Source organism: Anopheles aquasalis, chromosome 3, assembly GCF_943734665.1.
Source record: "Anopheles aquasalis chromosome 3, idAnoAquaMG_Q_19, whole genome shotgun sequence".
Taxonomy (NCBI): domain Eukaryota; kingdom Metazoa; phylum Arthropoda; class Insecta; order Diptera; family Culicidae; genus Anopheles; species Anopheles aquasalis.
In genome coordinates this window covers 56,763,549-56,781,015 of record NC_064878.1, presented here as the reverse complement: position 1 = coordinate 56,781,015, position 17,467 = coordinate 56,763,549, and the positions used below count along the sequence as shown (strand labels likewise).

The window sequence follows — 17,467 nt, the reverse complement described above, 5'->3', positions numbered from 1 at the left end:
TAGATTATTTTGCCTAGAAGATTATGCTCACCAAACATTTTGAAACACGATCTACTTGATACTTGAGAATCCATTTCAACTCTCCAAAAAGCACGTCGATACCATAGCAACACACGGATAAACCTGTTGCTAGCCACCGGTTACCATCTTTCAGAACATTCCTGCTGTAGTTTAGAATAAATTCTACCTACGGAATACCATTATCTTCCTCCCAAAAGAAGTCATTGCAAAATGGATAGAAATGCTATATTGAACAACCGTTTACTAGGTCATAGTGAAGGCTTACCACAAAGCATCATTTACGGGCCATTCGATTGGCCAAAAGTTCTGAATGCCGAAGGGAATGCAAATCCTGCAAGTTATTACTCGCTTGCGGGCATCAAACACATATAGGCTAATCGTATCGCGTTCGAAATCATCTTAATTGGTGTCATTGTTCGAGCATAATGATATTCAAATGATTCTGGAACGCAATCTGGAGCGCAAAGAAAGGAGAAAAGAATGAACCCCTTCCCCCCTTCTTCCTCCACTGATTAACGCAATTAATCATCTAAAAAAACAGATCGTTTCGCATGCCACACTTCACCCGTAACAAGCGAGAAGATCAACACCGCATAACAGCATCGTGTGGATGGAAGAGAAAGAGAGAGAGAGAGAGAGGCCAAAAAGGAGGTTAAAAAGGGGGTAACGATAACCCCTTCGCCCGGATTCGGTTCGGCGTCCCCACCGGCCGGTCATCGCGTGTCTTTAATTGTCTCTCTTACCACTGGCCAGCCAGCCAGCCAGCCAGCCAGCGAGCTAGCCAGCACCTCCGAGTCATATGTAGAACGAATATCGAACGCGGCCGAACGCGCTAAAAAGGGCCTCGGGGTACTTATGCGCCCCCATTCCACGGCCCAGCTCCCACCGATCCCATCCATGGCATCGCATCCCCCATTCCATCCCTTCTTCTCTCTTCTTCGATATCTGGCTTGCCGATCTCATGCGCCTCATGTTTCGTTCGTTACACTTACCGTAAGCCAAAGGCTCATCATCGTCGCGTCGCTTTTGGACTTTCTTCCCCCCGCCACGAGCGAGTTGCGTCGCCGTGCGTCGTGACCAACGATCGCCCCCGGGCCTGAAGTTGAGCTGAGCGAGAAGAACCCACGGGAGGACCCAGTGGTGGGGTGGTGGGGTGGTGGGTGGTTCGCATTCTATTCAAGCATTCACTCCTTCCCTCCCTGCGTGGCGTAGGGGTCCAGGAGAAAACCCGTTAAATCGGTTCCCGATTTTCCCGATCGGATCGATCGAACTGGTGACCCCGCCAGCCCATCCATCCTCGCCAGCACCAGCGTGCGTTCCGATTTTTTCTGTTTTCGTTATCAAGATGTCAAAAGTCTCGAGCGAGTGGTTGTGTGCGTTAGGTGTGGGTTTTTGCGTATGCTCCTCAACATCTTCCTCTCGTTCCTTCCTCCCTTTCCTTTCGAGTTTGCTGAATTACTGCTCCCGGTACCCCCTTTAAAACGTTTTCTGCCAAACGATCCACGAAGTGAGTGTGTCTGTGATATGCTCGCCCAAAGATCAAGAGCAACAGCAGCAGCATCAGCATCTTCAGCACCTGGGGCCGTGTGGGCTGAGGATGCGCCCGCGGGCATACGCAGAGCCTCCCAACAGCCGCGACCGGAGAAAGGTGCAAAGGAGCCGATTAAACGGTGAACGGCAGCTCGGTCGCGCGCGCGCGCCAAACAAGGAGAGGAGTGCAAAGGGTGCCTCAGAATCTCTGCGCCTTCTCCCGCCTGCCCTGCTGCAGCCAAAAAAGAAGAGAAGGAAAAAAAAGCATCGCTCCAAAGAGAAGCACCACAGCAGGAACGAAGACCAGGAGACCGGGAGCACCTCCCCCCGGAATGCCCCCCTTTCTAGTGGGGAGGATAAAGGGTGGTAACGAAAGCACGGTCGAAACGACGACGACGATGACGATGCTGAAGACGATCGCGGCACACTAAGGCCCACTGGCAGGCAGTTCGTTCACCTCGCGAGCGGTTTTGTCGCGAGCAGCGAGCACGCGTTAAGCCTCATTACGCAGCGTGCAGACGACGGGACAAACGCGCGACACCCATTCGCCGAGCCGAGCGGTGATCGTTACCATTTAAAACGACAGGGGGTTCAATGGCCGCTGGCTGATTTTCCCACGAGCCTGGCGACGAATATGCGCATTCTTATCGGGTTCGGCCACCACCGCCATTCGCGCACCCCACAATCTCCCCTGATCGATCCCTTTCGTGCTTCGGGATACTGGATTTTTGGTGACGTTTTGTTTTTGGCAAGCAAGCCTTGCGTTTGTCTGCGACTAGATCCTGAAAAGCGGAAGAGACCCTTTTGACAGTCGGTCTGATCAGATGGTGTTGAGAAGGATCAGGTGGCAGTGTTGGGTCGTGGGACAAATCCCAGGGGGGGGATAGTAGCCTCCCGTGGAGCGTAAATTATGTCATTACATGTTTATGATCTAGCAGTAGTATCACCTCTAGCGTGTGCTACTGCCACCGATGGAAGCAGCTATCTACGGGATCCTGTACGTAACGATGACAACGGCATGCTGGGATAATTGGTTTGCGAGATGACGACCGTGGCGTGTAGGTCAATTAGGGTTACGATAACGATTGTTTAGAAGATTAGAATGTAATTATCTGTAACTTTGTGCCACTCATTTTTTTGGAAGAAAATTTGAGTTATTTTGTTTCAAACACAATTCGTAAGTTGTATAAAAAGCTCATGTTTCATCATTAGTTAGTTCAGGAATTCACTGCGAATTTTTATTTGACATTGAAGGATAAATTTAAAATGTTTTTAGTACTTTGATTCGATAGGAACAAAATTAAATACCCCGACTATGATTAATATTTATCTCAACTACCTAGACTGTTTCAACTACCTTTCACGCCACCTTTTTTTAATGTACCTTTCACGTTAAAATCCGAGACAAATATCTTCTTTACGATTGTTGATGGTAAACATTTGAAACATTAACCAATGCATCATAGCAGAAACTAGCATCGTGAAGAGCAGGATAACTGGCATGAACAACTTGATACCTGCCGCGTGTCTTTCAGCTAACAGATCTGAGTCGGTCAAACAAGATAAACGCGATATCTGTTGGCCAATATTAATGATGGCAATTATCGGGAACATTTGGAACGACAAATCAATGCGATTAACTCGTTTTGTATCTTACCTGTGGTCTGCTATATCTTTTTTTTATGTACTCAATATGTACAATGAATCACCGAATCCTTATTGATGAGGTTTCATTTTCCTTCTTGCTATCAAAAGTCCAACAGATACTATTCCTTACGTTTTCCAGGTGGTTTTGAAGTCTGCAGAGCTGATCGTAGATCGTCTCTTTCAAAATCTCCTTACCTGTTGATTTATATCCTTGGATACTTATTCTGGTTTCGACAAAAAAGTTCATAAAAGTAAAATATATTACTTCCACTGCTCTATCGCTGCCGCTTGCCCAGGTGTCAGTCGTAAGCGGATCATGATCTTGCATTCCATATCATAAGACACCCCATCTAGCGTCACTCACACGCCTAATTAACCTTCCAACCCCGTCCAACTCGCGATCAACCATCACTAATCCAATCCGCAGTCCGTTCAACCACCGAACGGGACATACTATCGCAGATTAGATTCCGCTCGGCTCGGCTCCACCCTAATATCCAGGAAGCGAACAAACCCGAGGATCATCGCATCATCTCGACGTACTGGAGCCACCGGAGACCCAACAGAACATTGCTGAGGATCGTCTGGATAGCTGGCTGGCTGGCTGGCTGGCATGCTGGATGCTGGATGGTCACTGACCTCACCACTTCTCGCGACGTTCGGGGTTCGGCTCATTGCTCGCGCGGTATCCAGTTTCCGTTTGGGCCCCGTGGCGGCTCCTCTCCTCCCTCCTTTTACTCCTCATCCTTGCGCGTGTCCCGCATAAGTGTGCTGCTGGGGCGCGCGCGCGCTCACGCCAAGAGGCTGGCACCATCGCTTCGTTCCCGTTCCCGATGTCGTTCTGCTGTTCTCTCTCTACCTCTCTCTCTCTCTCTCTCTGTCTCTGTGTCTCTGTTTGTTTGTACCCATTTATAAGCATCAGTCCGGCCCGTTTATGCTCCGTGTGCGTGTGTATGTGCGCCCCTTTAACCGATGCCTCCTCTCCACCGCCACCACCTTCGCCTGCCAGAGAAGTGACGGCTTTTTGGGGAGCATCAGACCCAGCGTTCCAGCGTTGCGTTTTGTCATCGTTCGTTCGCCAGTCCACCGATCGTTCGGATCGTTCCGATTCCTGGAGCGAGGAGTGAGAGGCGGGACAGAGGTGCGGTAATCGTGGTGCGAAGTATCTGGCTGGTACCGTTGTCTGAAGGAAGCTTTTCTTCCATCCAACAACAGATACATATACGACGCACTCGCAACGCAGCATAACAGCGCCGCCGAACTGAAGAACGGACCGAAGCCGGCAACCGAGACTTATTCCCGCTGGAGAAGAAGTTCTCGCAATCGTATGCTGCAGCACCCGCTCCACCCACCGTTGCATGCGCATGATGCACAGGCACAGCATCGCGTCGTGGCGAGAGCATTCGACATATTTTACGGCGACCATTTCCTCTCTTTCTCGCTCTCTCTTTTTATGGTGGGCTACCCTTTCTCCAGCCCCTCCCCACCCCAAAAGTCTCATAAATCCTTGCATCGCGATGCCGCGAAACCCTTATCCGTTCGATTCGCACGTTCGATGACCGCGACGGTGAGCATCGCTGAGCAGCACACAGCTGCTGCTGCGAGCCTTGTGAGTCTCGAGGACCGTTCGGTTGCAATTTTTACAGAAGAAGATCGCTTCGCTCCACTCCACTCCACTCCAGGCACAATAAGCAACAGGAGCTCTTGTAGCTCTGCTTGAGCTTTCGGGTTCGCGTTGATTTATACATGGCAGCCTATCGCCGGCTTGTTGCGGTTGCTTGCGTTCGTTTGTCGGCTTCGACGAGCCCATTGGCCCATTGGCTCATGGTTACGCGCACGCTTTACGGTGCAACATTGAACTTGAGCCGCTGGAATGTTGACCGGGGGTCACATGTCACTGCATGTTCCGCATGTGAGCATGAAATCGCGTCACGGTTACGGTTTCGGACTTTTCGGGATGGTCGGGACGGTTGCTGCTGCAGCTGATTGGTTAAGCTGATAGATCGGTTAACATTTTGTTTGAACACTTTTCTGTTATTTTTTTTTTGATCAAAATATGTCATAATGTTTAAAATTGTATTGAAACACGGAAAGAATATAAATTACACATTAAATAGCTCTCTTACATTTAATTTTGATTTATGAAATTATGAAAGCATATTTTTTCATTATCATTAATTAAATATCATGCAGTATAGTCAATTATTTTGTATGTAATTAGATTTGCTTGTGTTTATTAAAAGATACCGCATAAAAAAATGTTTTACTTCAGCTTTTCCTCCGATGTTATGAGTTTTACGATACCATAATAGGCTCACGATTCACTTTACACAACATTACTTGCTACTTCTTTCGAGAATCTCGATAACCGTTCCGTTCCGTTCCGTTCCGTCCCGTCACGCTTCTAACAATACGCACCACCATCCTGAAAGATAATCTTACCTAAAGTGTTGAATTCGTCGAAACAATAAACGACTCCTCCGGCAGTTATGATGCTGCTCTCTCTCTACTCGAGAAAGATATCAACAATTTCACCCCACTCGCCAGGTTTACGGGGCGGTCGGGGGCAATGAAAACGCAAAAAGTAAAGGGAGATGCATACGCTTCTCGATGAAAATGCCCCCGGGGGCATCCGAAAACCGAGGATGATCCCGAGATTTAGCATATCTACGCTCGTCCATAGAGAGAGCACAAGAGAGCCAGAGAGAGAGAGAGGCAGAACATGAAAGTTTCATTCCACACACGCCGGTGAGCAGAATACGCGCACCAAAGAGGAGGAAAAGAAGGAGAACGTCCAACCACCGCCTAAGCCGGTGATCGTTCGACGGCGACGTCGTCGTTCGCGACTCCGAAGAAGTTCTTGCGTACGGGTTGATGGCGTGGAGTGTGCGGAGTCACCTGGACCCTTCCTTTTCCCCCGGGGGGAGCCGCATGCGGGACTGGATTAAGCGGGTGTTTACTTTCCGATCGTCAGTCGCTTCAGTTTGCGTCAAGATTCTCGCCAGAATGGAGTGAATGGAGCGGTGCTGCAGCAGCGAGGAGCGTGCTCGGTTCGGTTTGGTCGGTCGGTCGGTTTGGTTTACGGTGTTTTGGGGCGCGATCGCGATGAGTGTTCGCTGCGTTGCATAGCAAAAGTGTCCCCACGTGCAGATGCAGTGTGATCGATGCAGGGAGTGTAACGGCGGAATGCAACGAAAGGGAGACGTGTGATAGCGTATGAGATAGTATGTGCCAGCAAAAAAAGCAAGTGCCATGAGTTTGCTGTGTGTTGCAGCTGATTGTTGGTGTCGGTTCGTTTAGTCAATTGCGACTGCGGGTTCGTTGTGTGGGCCATGGATATCTATTCACTGGATGGGCCGGCCAGTACCGGGCTCAGCCCAGCGCTGGCCAAGATCGATGACGATCTGGCCGAGGTGAACTTCGACACCGGGTCCGAGTTTAATTTACACTTTTTCGATACGCCCGAAGACTCAAACACGCAGAGTGGCTTTAGCGATCACGAGTCGAGCGATTCACCGGCCCGGGGTGATACCCCGCCTAGCCCTACGGTGAGTGGCCAGCTCGGCATCGGCATGGTCACGCTCGGGACGTCAAATCGCCCAATCGGCCAACGGAATGGTGGTGAGGGTTCGATTGTGGGCCCGGATCGGACGACAACCGTGTCTTCGTCCAGCTACGATGCCATACAGCGTTCGTGTACCGGAGGACGCATGGGTAAGAGCAGCAGTGATGTCAATTCAATCAACTTTGAAAACAATAATGAGGATTATTTCAACAATCACAATCATGAGGTGGAACGAGTGTGGTGGAAATGAGAATTGAGATTGAATTAGTTATTAAAATCCATCGATGGAAAGATCTTGTAAAATTTGTTTGAAAGACATAAGTTTATTAAAATTAAATTGAGAACACGACGAAAGACGTCAGCTTTTGTTGCACGAAACTCTATTTTCGCTGTCCATTTTGTATTTTATTAAGATAATTTCAGTTACCTGTTTGTCTGCAGACCAATCTTTGTCCACGTCAATTGTCCCAAGTCGCCCTTTTAAGCTCTTACTTCATTGGAAGGGCTGTTACGAGTTCTTAAACTTTTCAAGCAACATGATATCAACGGACTTCCTCATAAGATAAAATCATATTGACAATCCGCCATGGACGGAACCCGAAAAATAACGATGGAAATTCAAAACTCCAATCCGTTAGTCACCAAAACAACACACCAATTCGAATCAGTTTCCGTAGCCTTCTACGATCTCATCCGATCTCCTAGCACACCTCTCGAATGCAATGACGATAGGGGAATGTTCGATGTCATCCTCTCGCTCCCTCCCTCTGTGGCGCAAGGAATTGAAATTCGTGGCGTACAAACTGGGAAACCAGGAATAACTCTACCGAGGTCAGGATAAAACAGTCAGTTGACAATAACCTATCGGTGGCCCAAAACAGCACACAGCAGGCTGGCAGGAACGGGGAGTACAATTTATGCACATACATACCTCTCGGTTCGATCTGGCCAAAGGCCCCGAAAATAAAGGAAAAGGAAGGTCAATGGCCTTCTTTGCCTGCGAAGCCGGGAAGCGTGCAAATAGATCGCACCGTAACACACAGCGCAGGGCATGGTGTAGCGCATAAAAATGAATCCCCCACCAGCGATGATCAAGATTCCTTGGGGAGGACATGAGCAATCCGTAAAATCGGGATCTCCTCCAAAGGCACAACGCGAGCTAGTGACTTCCATTCACTGCACTGCACGTTACGGTACGGACTTTTGGTGTGCATTGAACCAATCCGCGAACATCGCCCAACATCGAATGCTCTGTCATTGACCCAATGTCAAGCGAGCACGCCAAGTGTGAGGTAGGTGAGTCCGGTGAGGCCGCCCAACAAATGCTAATTCCCGTGCAGCATCGCCTGGCTACGCATACGAAATTTGGTGGTCAGTTACCAGTGTCGGGGCAGCAACAAGCTGGAGCACAGCTGAGGTAGCGCGGCCCACTGACTGCGGAAGGAATGTCGCGAAACCATTAGGTAATCTGGGTTGCTTTACGGGTGTTAGCTAGGATGGTTCACTCGCAGCAAGCCATTCCCAACAATCGTAACGCAACGCAACGCAAAGCTAAACAGAGAAACAGAAGAGCAAGCCAGGTGAATGAGGAATGGTTAAGCAAAAAGATGAGCGATAGGGGCATATGATCGTCCTCCTTTTGCCATCGCCACGGAACACGCAGCCGATAGGGAATAATCCCGCGAGCGACAAAAACACACGGAAAGCATACCATCTTCTACCATTCGTCGTCGTCGTCGTCGTCGCCGTCGATGAGCATAGGACTCATTAATTATGAGCCCGCGCGCGTGCTGCTGCCTGATCTGAACATGATGATATCGTCTGTTACCTTTCGCTGGAGAGTGCGGGATGAGAATGATATGTGTGCGAGTGAGTGAGTGAGCACGAAACACGCCCGCTGATCGATGATCGAGCCGATGATGAGCTCGAACGAGCTGCTTAACGGGACACACGCCGCCACGGGCGGTTAAAGAGAATGTGGACACCCGAAAGCCACGAGGGCGCAAAAGTGGGATTTGAACATATCCGCGAAGCTTTCTAACTGGCACGCGTATTGGAGAATTTTTTGGGAACGTGATCACTCATCGATCAGCTTGTTCGTTGTGGTTGTCGATCGGTGCGATTCGTCTAGTTCCCGGTTTGCATGATTTCATCTGCAATTTTCTGGACAGAACTGAAGGGACATGAGCTCTGCTCCAACTGTTTCGAATCGTTGGATCCGTAGAGAAGGTCAAAAGGTGACCAGTGGTTGCTTGGTTTTTTGCCATCCACAATCTGCTCATTCTGCTCTCTCATCATCATCATCATCATCATCATCATCTTCGGCGTATCACTCCATCCATCCATCCTGGCTGGTCATCTCTCATCTGTTGACTTTGCTGATCCACAGGAGTCCAGAGTCCAATGGTTTCGCTTCTCTCCAGGATTGTGAATGGCTTTTTATCGTTCGGTTGCGTGCGCGAATCAAGAACATTGGTGGGCTTAGGATAGCAAGCTAAGCAGAAACGGTACCGTTAGACAGGTTTTATGAGCTTTATTAATAACTACAATACGCTAAAAAGCGATTCCCTTCCTTCATTCTGCCATCCAGTAGTGACGTAGAAGTGTTATCGAAGGCTCTGCAGGATGGATGAGTGGCATCGGGGTTTGTTGTTGTTACTCTGGAGTTCTGGTTACGCAATATTCCCTGCTCCCGCAGTGATTTTGCAAATAAACTGCATAAGCTAAGACCTAGAGCGACATCCGTTCATCTTCTTCATCAGCAGTCAGTTGGAAATCATTTGAAGCATCTAGCCTCAAGCTATAGGTCCACTTGGGAACATAAATAAGGTGGAACTCGAATGCATCTTCTGTGCTGCTGCTGCTGCTGCTGCACGTTCAATCCTCAGTTCTTAGGTCCAATCGCTGGCCTAACGACAGCCACCGTGGACCTCTAGAGAACGGGAACGAACCTTTCTTTGCGCCGTTAAAGCTTTCCGCCAGCCCAAGACAAGAGCTTTCGTTCGTTCGAGCCAACTCGTTCGCGCGTGCCGCGCCTCCTTCAAAACGACTTGTCCACCCTCTCGAGTGGGGGCTCCCTCATTTGGCCCACCCCTCGGTCGTAGTCACGAATGCGGAGCAAAACAAAAACGGTGGATACGGCGCGCAAGTTCAACGAACTCGCGCCCCATTCTTTGCGCCCACCCCAAACGGACCCCGCTGCCACCTCTCGATGGAACCACACGTCTCGGAGCTCCCTTCATCAACCCCTCCCTCCCAGGTGTGCGTGCGTGTGTTGTTTTGACCGTTTATGGGGTTCGAATTGGCGATTGGAAGCAGCAGCAGCACCGAGAACGAACATAAGCGAAGCATAAAGCGAGAGATGGTAGCGAGATGCGAAACCAACATAAAGAGATACAGAAAATCGCGGAACACACGCCTCTTTACCCCTTTTCTCCTTCCCCGCGAGGGGAAGTTATCGCGCGGACGAGCGGGCTGACTGATCATGTTGATCAATGGAGCTTCGAAATTGAAATATTTGCAATTGTAAGTGCATCTCTTGAGGAAGGGGAGTGGAGGCGGTAGAGTAGAGGAAGAACATGCGAAGACATGGGCCCAGACACATAAAGCATAAAAGGGTAGCATAGCGCAACATACCTTTCGCTGCTGCTGCTGCTGAAGATGCTGCATACTGAAATCTAGTGGATGCGATCAGTTGAATAGCTGTAACCATGGGTGGAGGCGTTCCCAAAGATGTGTGTGCTTGTCTGCTAGTTGCTTTGTACGATGTTGTAAAAGAGAATCCAAGTAAAGAGAAAATTAGATTCCAGGTTAGAGATATTTAATGTTACTTGCGCCGTTTCGCAATTTAAAGAAGCTTCCAGTGTATTTTTTACTGTTTAAGTTAATCATACAAGATTGGTGCTTTTATAATAAAAGGAGAAAATTCTTTGATTGGTCCTGGAATGTTAATGGAAGTAGAAAAGAATAGCCGTTGGTTCTATTGGAATCAACACTTCTTTTACCTTATCTTCTCCTTGTAGAATAATTTACTCCGTCGTTCTAACCACGAATATGTTATGTTCTAGTCATGTCATTCTTTAGAGTTATTCGTATAGTTTATGTTTCGAAACATAATAACCACTAGCAGCATTTTTACTTAAAGATATGCTAGCTATTCTAGCAAATTAATTAATTTTGAGCATCCTAGCTTCAACATCCATAAACGATAAATTAATTTAATGAGTGTTCTTATAACGTTTCAAGGAGCAATGAAATGAAGACTATGTACTAGAAGTGTTTAATCTGTTCGAACAATTTCTTCTCATTAATGTTCTTTCTCCTTATTTTTTACGATTTGCGCCATAAATAGCGTTCCATATTATTACTTATTCAAAGAAATAGATTTAAAATGCATCTCCGGAGACACAAACGTAGCTGTAAACGATAATCATTGAATTCATTCTCTCTGGAACTTTGAACATTGCCCAGACATTGCATTCGACAGCATTGGTCGTGATGTGTAATCCATCTCGATAGGATATGATCCCATTCCGGCCAAGTAAACCAGATCACTGATAAGCCATTTAAGGAAGCATAAGTTACTGAAACAATGCCACAGGGCAACAGCAGCACGGTGCTTTTAAGCTACCATTCATTGCCCTTTGAGCCCGCGTAGAACCATCTTCGACTTGCACCGCGATGATACTATCACCGATCGATCCTTGGTCACGCCACTGAACACGGAGAATTCGCTAAATATGGAGGAGAAAGGAGCAGCGGATTTAAATAGCACCCGGATGGTAATGTGCCCTGCGCTCGTCCTCCGGCTGTCCGCCTGAATTATCCCCTTGGGGGCACCGAAAGGCAGAACCATACCAGGTAAACCCCCGGTAATCTGCGGTGCCTCTCGCTGACTCGTCGCTTAGAAATGTGATTAGAAATGCGCAAACCAGGTGCGGTGCGGGGGAGATGAATACATAATGCAACGAACACGCATCGAACCGATCGATGAAACATTAATGCACCAACCTCCTGGCCGAAAAGACCTCCTGGCATAGGGCTAGGTTAGGGACAGACGATAGGCGGCACCAGTGTGTATCTGACGAGCTCCCGCGCTCCCCAGCTGCGTCATGCGAAATGCAATGTATGCAGAGCATCATCGGCGATCGATCTCGCGCGTAGGGTCAATGTTACGCTGTATCCGATTAGCATACGTTGGCCACCGTAACGGCTAGGAAGAGAAGTGCACAACGGTTGTGGATCGATCCGATGGTTTATGGATGCTGCGATGCGTCACGATTCGCTCCATTCGCCATTATGAAACAGGCTGCTTGGATTCGATCGATCGGGGTTTTGTTTATTTTTGTTGATAAGTAGCAGAATGCATCTAATTTTGCTTCTCTATTTCCAAATATCTCTCTTCCATCGAATTAGATCACAGCGGTGGAGGAGGACCAGTGGATGCAAGTTCCGCATCGACAACAACACCATCACCGACGGTGGCCTCAACGACGACCCCATCAACGACGACAACACCGAAAACATTCGTCGCCTGCAAGGTGTGCGGCGATAAGGCGTCCGGTTATCACTACGGCGTGACGTCGTGCGAAGGCTGCAAGGGCTTCTTCCGGCGCAGCATCCAGAAACAGATCGAGTACCGGTGTCTGCGCGATGGCAAGTGTCTGGTGATCCGGCTCAACCGGAACCGGTGCCAGTACTGTCGCTTCAAGAAGTGTCTCTCGGTCGGCATGAGCCGTGACTGTAAGTACTCGCTTGCTACTACCACAAGAACGGCGCTAACTGGCCCTTTCTGGCGTCCCATGACGTAACAGAACTGGTTCCCAGGGGTCTAACAAATGGGGGGATAAAGACCGGAAAAGCTGGCAAACAGGTCCCAAGTCCCACGAGTGTGCGGAGAGCACGAGCACGCAGTTTAGCTACTTGGTAATTGGTCAAACTTTCAATTTCCATGTCGACCGGTGCTGGGGACCGTGGGGAGGTGACAGGAGAGGTTGGTTTTTCTTTCGTCCAAAACAGGCTCCAACGCGTCCAGGCGTCCAGAGTCGCGCGTCTTGTGTCGCTTATTACCTCGTTGCCTGCGTTTCGGTGGCGAATGGCCAATGGTCGGTGTTCGGATGATTGTAACGGGAACCGTGGGGGGAATCACGGATGATCACGGATCTTGACACGGCCGTCGTGAGGCGAAGCATGTCGTTGGCCGCAACCACACGCCATTGCAACACGGTTGGCACGCGGGGAAAAGTGCAACCGAATGCATTCGCTATCAACGCCCCTTCCCCTGGTAGCCAGTGCGAAGGGGGGCTGATTTGGTTAATGACAATCCATGGCGGAACCATGGTCTCTCTCTCTCTCTCTCTCTCTCTCTCTCTCTCTTTCTGTCTCCCTTTGTTCGCTACAAACATTCGGACGCAAATTCCAATGCTCTGAGAGGTCTGAGTTGAGTTGAGTTTTCGCGCTCAAGACACGATTTCCGGGATTGCAAAGCTGGTGCTCTGGTCAGCTCTGGTCCCTGATTGGTACTTTGCGAAAAGGGAATGCATGAGGGGGAGAAGATTGGGAAAGAGAATGGAAACTGGACCGAAAAGGGGTTACCAATTATTGATTTCCACTCGGGGCGGTCACTGGAGGAGAGTACCGAGAGACTGCGGTTCATCAGTCAACCGTTGAACCAGTTGGGTTGGCTGTTCGCTCAAACGAAACGGACGGTTACACCGTACAGAGGAGCAGCCCACAAAGGACCAAGGCGCTACCGGAACGACCGCAGCGAGAAGGGGAAGATGGGCACAACAGCACGTTCTAACTGTATTTTTCGCCAGACGCCAGACAGGGGGCACGTCAGGTACCGTTATGCCGTTGTCTTTGGCAGTACTCTGGTGGCTCGCTTTTTGTTCTGGTTTCGCTAATTTGTCCCTGTACTGGTCTGTACTGGGGCTAGTGCTGGCACAACACAAACACAGATGCAAACAAATGCATTTTCGCGGCAGGAATGCGAAGGAGTTCATCCTTCTTATGCTAGGGGGCTTTTTAACTATAAGAAAATTGGCCGCTTTGTAAGCTGCATTGAAACCAATGTTGTGGATCATACTCCTTATTTATTTGTTTGCGCGATATTTTTTATCATTAGAATTAAAAGCAGCTTTCTGTGAAATAGTAGATTTACTTCTGTCATTTAAATTCCTTTTTTATCCTTTTTTTGATTTTTCTTAAATCGCTATGATATTCAGAATGTATATAAATTCAGAATTACATTAATTTCTTTTTCGTATATTTCTATGTTTACATTATGTTTTATGCTTCAGCGTTTAATTATTTGATTAAGTATTTTTCTTGACTGTCTGCTTTTCAATACATATGCTTGGTGTGTTATGCTGTTTTCTATAATATCCCTCTCTTAAAAGGTATTGTGGTTGATAATTTTTCGATAGTATCATTATTTACTAAATTTGTTCATTTGTCTTTTCACTATCTAGCTTATTCCGCTGTTACTAATTTAATATTAAGTAAGATCCCTCTTAATTTTAAATTATCAGCGAAAGTGTTATGGTGTTTCTTGATGGTTTGAGTCATTTAAAAAATACTAAACCCTGTACTTGATTCCAACTGTTACACGTCCCCGGTTGAATTTTCCTTCCACTATTCCATCACTTCATCTTTGCATCATTTACCTTTCGCCCAGAGGCATCATAAGTGTTAACTGGAAAAAAGAAAGGGACCGGTTGTGGCACTTGAACGATGCTCCAAGAACGGAAGCCGGACCAACACTCTCCCGAAAACAATAACGCGCAAAAAAAAAACACTCGAAAAGTGCAACACCATTTTCCACCGACCATCGGCAATCAGCAACGGCATAAAGCGAGAAAAAAAGCCTTTTACCACCTTCAACTTCTTCTGGCCTCTCGAGTGGCTACAGTACGACAATGGGAGGGAGGGCTCCGTTGGAGTGAAATGGTCGCACCTTGTTTTCCTTTTTGCATGTCTTTTCGTGTACCATAAAACGATCCCAAAGTGCGATACGACAACCGGGTCGGTCTGTTGTCGGTGGCTGCGAGTGAAACAGGAAGCCCACACCAAACCAGACCTATCGGTCCAGGGCCAGGGCCAGGGCTCCAGGTTTCCAGGTATCGCCACGGTGCAATGAACGCCTCGAGCCACGCCAAAAGCCTGACCAAATGTCGATCCCTCCCCGCCGGCGCAACTGCAAGATGCAGCTGTTGTTGCAGCATCAACCCCCGTCCCCTGAAGGAGAAAGATGATGGTGCTGCCCTTCCCTTCCGTGGGATTTCCATCTCCCACACACCGGGCACATCGCATACGTCACCTCATCTCGAGAGCTCGGTGTGCTCGGCAAAAAAAAAAAAACGGGTGCTCGGGTTCGGGTTATGTACGCTGGCACTGGAGAATTTTCATGTATGTGTGGGGAGGACAGAGACACCCTACGAAGAGTGCTGCTGGAGAAAGTTTTCCGACCCCGAACCCGGCGAGATGATGCACCACGAAGTGCATCACGTGCAATAGTGACTGCGTGTGCTCTCGCGAGTGCGCTCGTGAGTGCTCACGCGTCTGTTGCATTACATTCACCTCTTTTCTTATCTTCCACTCCCACTCCCATTCTCCCTAACACTCCCCATCACGATCACACCCCGGAAGCTGGCCTCCGGTATGTGTATTGGTACGAACATCGTTTCCAGGACCCGGTGGCGGTTCCGTTTTGGGCAACTGCATTTCCGGAAGTGTTCCGGTTTGTTCGCTACCTACTAGGCTTCCCCCTCCTCCCTTCCTGTCCTTTCCCTCTTCGATGTGGTTGATGCAACACCTTCTCGCGTTCGCTGTGCGCACTCAACGCGAACACTCGGCGACGACGACGATGCCGCCACCACACCGACCACCACCAAGACGCGCAAGGCGGAAGGAAAGTGATAGTGCAGTGCAGTGCAGTGCAGTGCGCGGTGCAGCGGCGTGTGTAATGCAACGACTGCAGGCAGGCGAAATGAAAAGTTTTGCGAACTTTTCCGGCTTGGCTTCAACCTTTCGCCGCTGCTTGTCTGTGTAAGCGAGGTGGCCACGCCAGGGCTTGCGAACCTTTTAGGAAAGGGCTGGCGGGTTTTTTTTTTGTGTGCTGGTTGCTTGGTTTCGGTTCCGTTTCGTTTTTAGGGGGGGGGGGAAGAAAGGGAAGTCTTGTCTTCTGGGTGCTTGCTTGTTGGCTGGCTGGGTTCAGAGTGGTTTGCCTGCACCGTGTCCGTGCAGACGTGTCCGTGTCGGCTGATCGGTTCGGATCTGGGGTCTCGTTCAGCAGCAGCAGCAGCAGGGATCGCCCTTGTGGATAAGCTAGATCGTTTCGGTTGGCAAGCGGCCTCCCTAAATCGAGCCCTTTCAGTGAGTTGTGACACGCTGGGCGAGTAGGACGGAGCCACCGTTCGTTTGCGACACGTTTGTTGTCCTGTGTTCTTGTCCTGTGTTGAGCCCGTGAACGACGCCCTGCCACTACTGAAGGGTGTCCCGTTTTCGTCGACATCGAGTGAAAGTGACTACCGGTAGCAGCTGCCCGTGGAGCTGCGTAACAGGACTTTTTGGGACTTTTTTTCCGCTGAACTCGAGGAGAGTTAATTGATATCGCTCTCGGACGTGTGCAGTGATGTTGTGCAGTGCGACTTAACCTAGTTCGGTGAATTTTCTGCCAAACTATTGTTGTTTTGTGATTCGTTAAAATGTTCGTGCATTGAAGTGTAACTGACCAGGACTCCTCATCCTACAGGTGGTGCAGCTAATTTTTGCGGTGCAATTTTGTCATTCCATTGGATTAATAGTGTAGCTGGTGTAAGTCCTTCTTGAGATCCTTCTCTTAATGGTAATCATAAAGGGAATATTATTGTTTGCTAAACAATTACCTTCGGTTAGGGTAATACGATTTGGTTTTGTTTCGTTTTTGTCTCCTTTTGATCTTCAAGCATTTACTTCTTTATTGTTAACACTACCTGTTTTTGTTATTCCACTGTTACAACCTATAATCATCACACTTTACAAATCCCATTTTTCTTCGTGAGTCATCGTTTTTGCTGGGATATTACGGTAATCAATTCTACAATCAAATCTACTTACTTTCGAAGTCAAATAACTATTAAATTTGAGATATTATCTCTCTGAAGTAATCATGAGATGCTCGTTATCCTTGGTATGTAATTTCATGAAAGAAATTTTTATTAAATCACAATGGCCTAACTATTCTAACTAGACGCTACTATTTTGTCATTCTCGTTACAAAATAACTCTACATTAGTTAAGGAAGAATTTTGAATCGTTTATTACAAAGCGGAACATTTACAAGAGCTTATAGGCTTACGTGCCCGACAAGTATTGTTCGTTTTTTATAGGCTTTTAATTGTAGAAGAGCTAAGATGTTGAAATGTTGGTTGAAATAGTTTGTAAAGTTGTTTATTTTGTCGGAAAAATAGAGTTTTCCACTCTAAACGATTGATATGATGCAACATGTTGAAAATGTTATGCTCCCTGATTTTACTTCATAAAGCAATGAGGTGACAGAAGCTCAATGATCGTTGGATTACACCACAGAGCAATACAACAAAGAACAATATCTGAAATACTTTGTCTCTACGCTACACAGCTTTACCCTTGCCACATTTTTACGCGCACAACATTCGTCAAACACTGTCACTTATGCACGATTAGTAAATCGTTCGTGCACGC

The 17,467-nt window shown here is 48.1% G+C and overlaps 1 protein-coding gene across 1 annotated transcript in view; it reads left to right on the top strand.

The window, feature by feature from the left end:
- Positions 1 to 6,530: 6,530 nt before the first annotated feature.
- The window catches only part of LOC126579111 (ecdysone-induced protein 78C), a 16,289-nt gene continuing 5,352 nt past the window's right edge, over positions 6,531 to 17,467 (top strand). Inside the window, exons 1-2 of the mRNA XM_050242412.1 lie at positions 6,531 to 6,930; positions 12,263 to 12,505. Coding sequence (XP_050098369.1) covers positions 6,531 to 6,930; positions 12,263 to 12,505 — 643 coding nt within the window. The remainder of the gene's footprint in view (positions 6,931 to 12,262; positions 12,506 to 17,467) is intronic.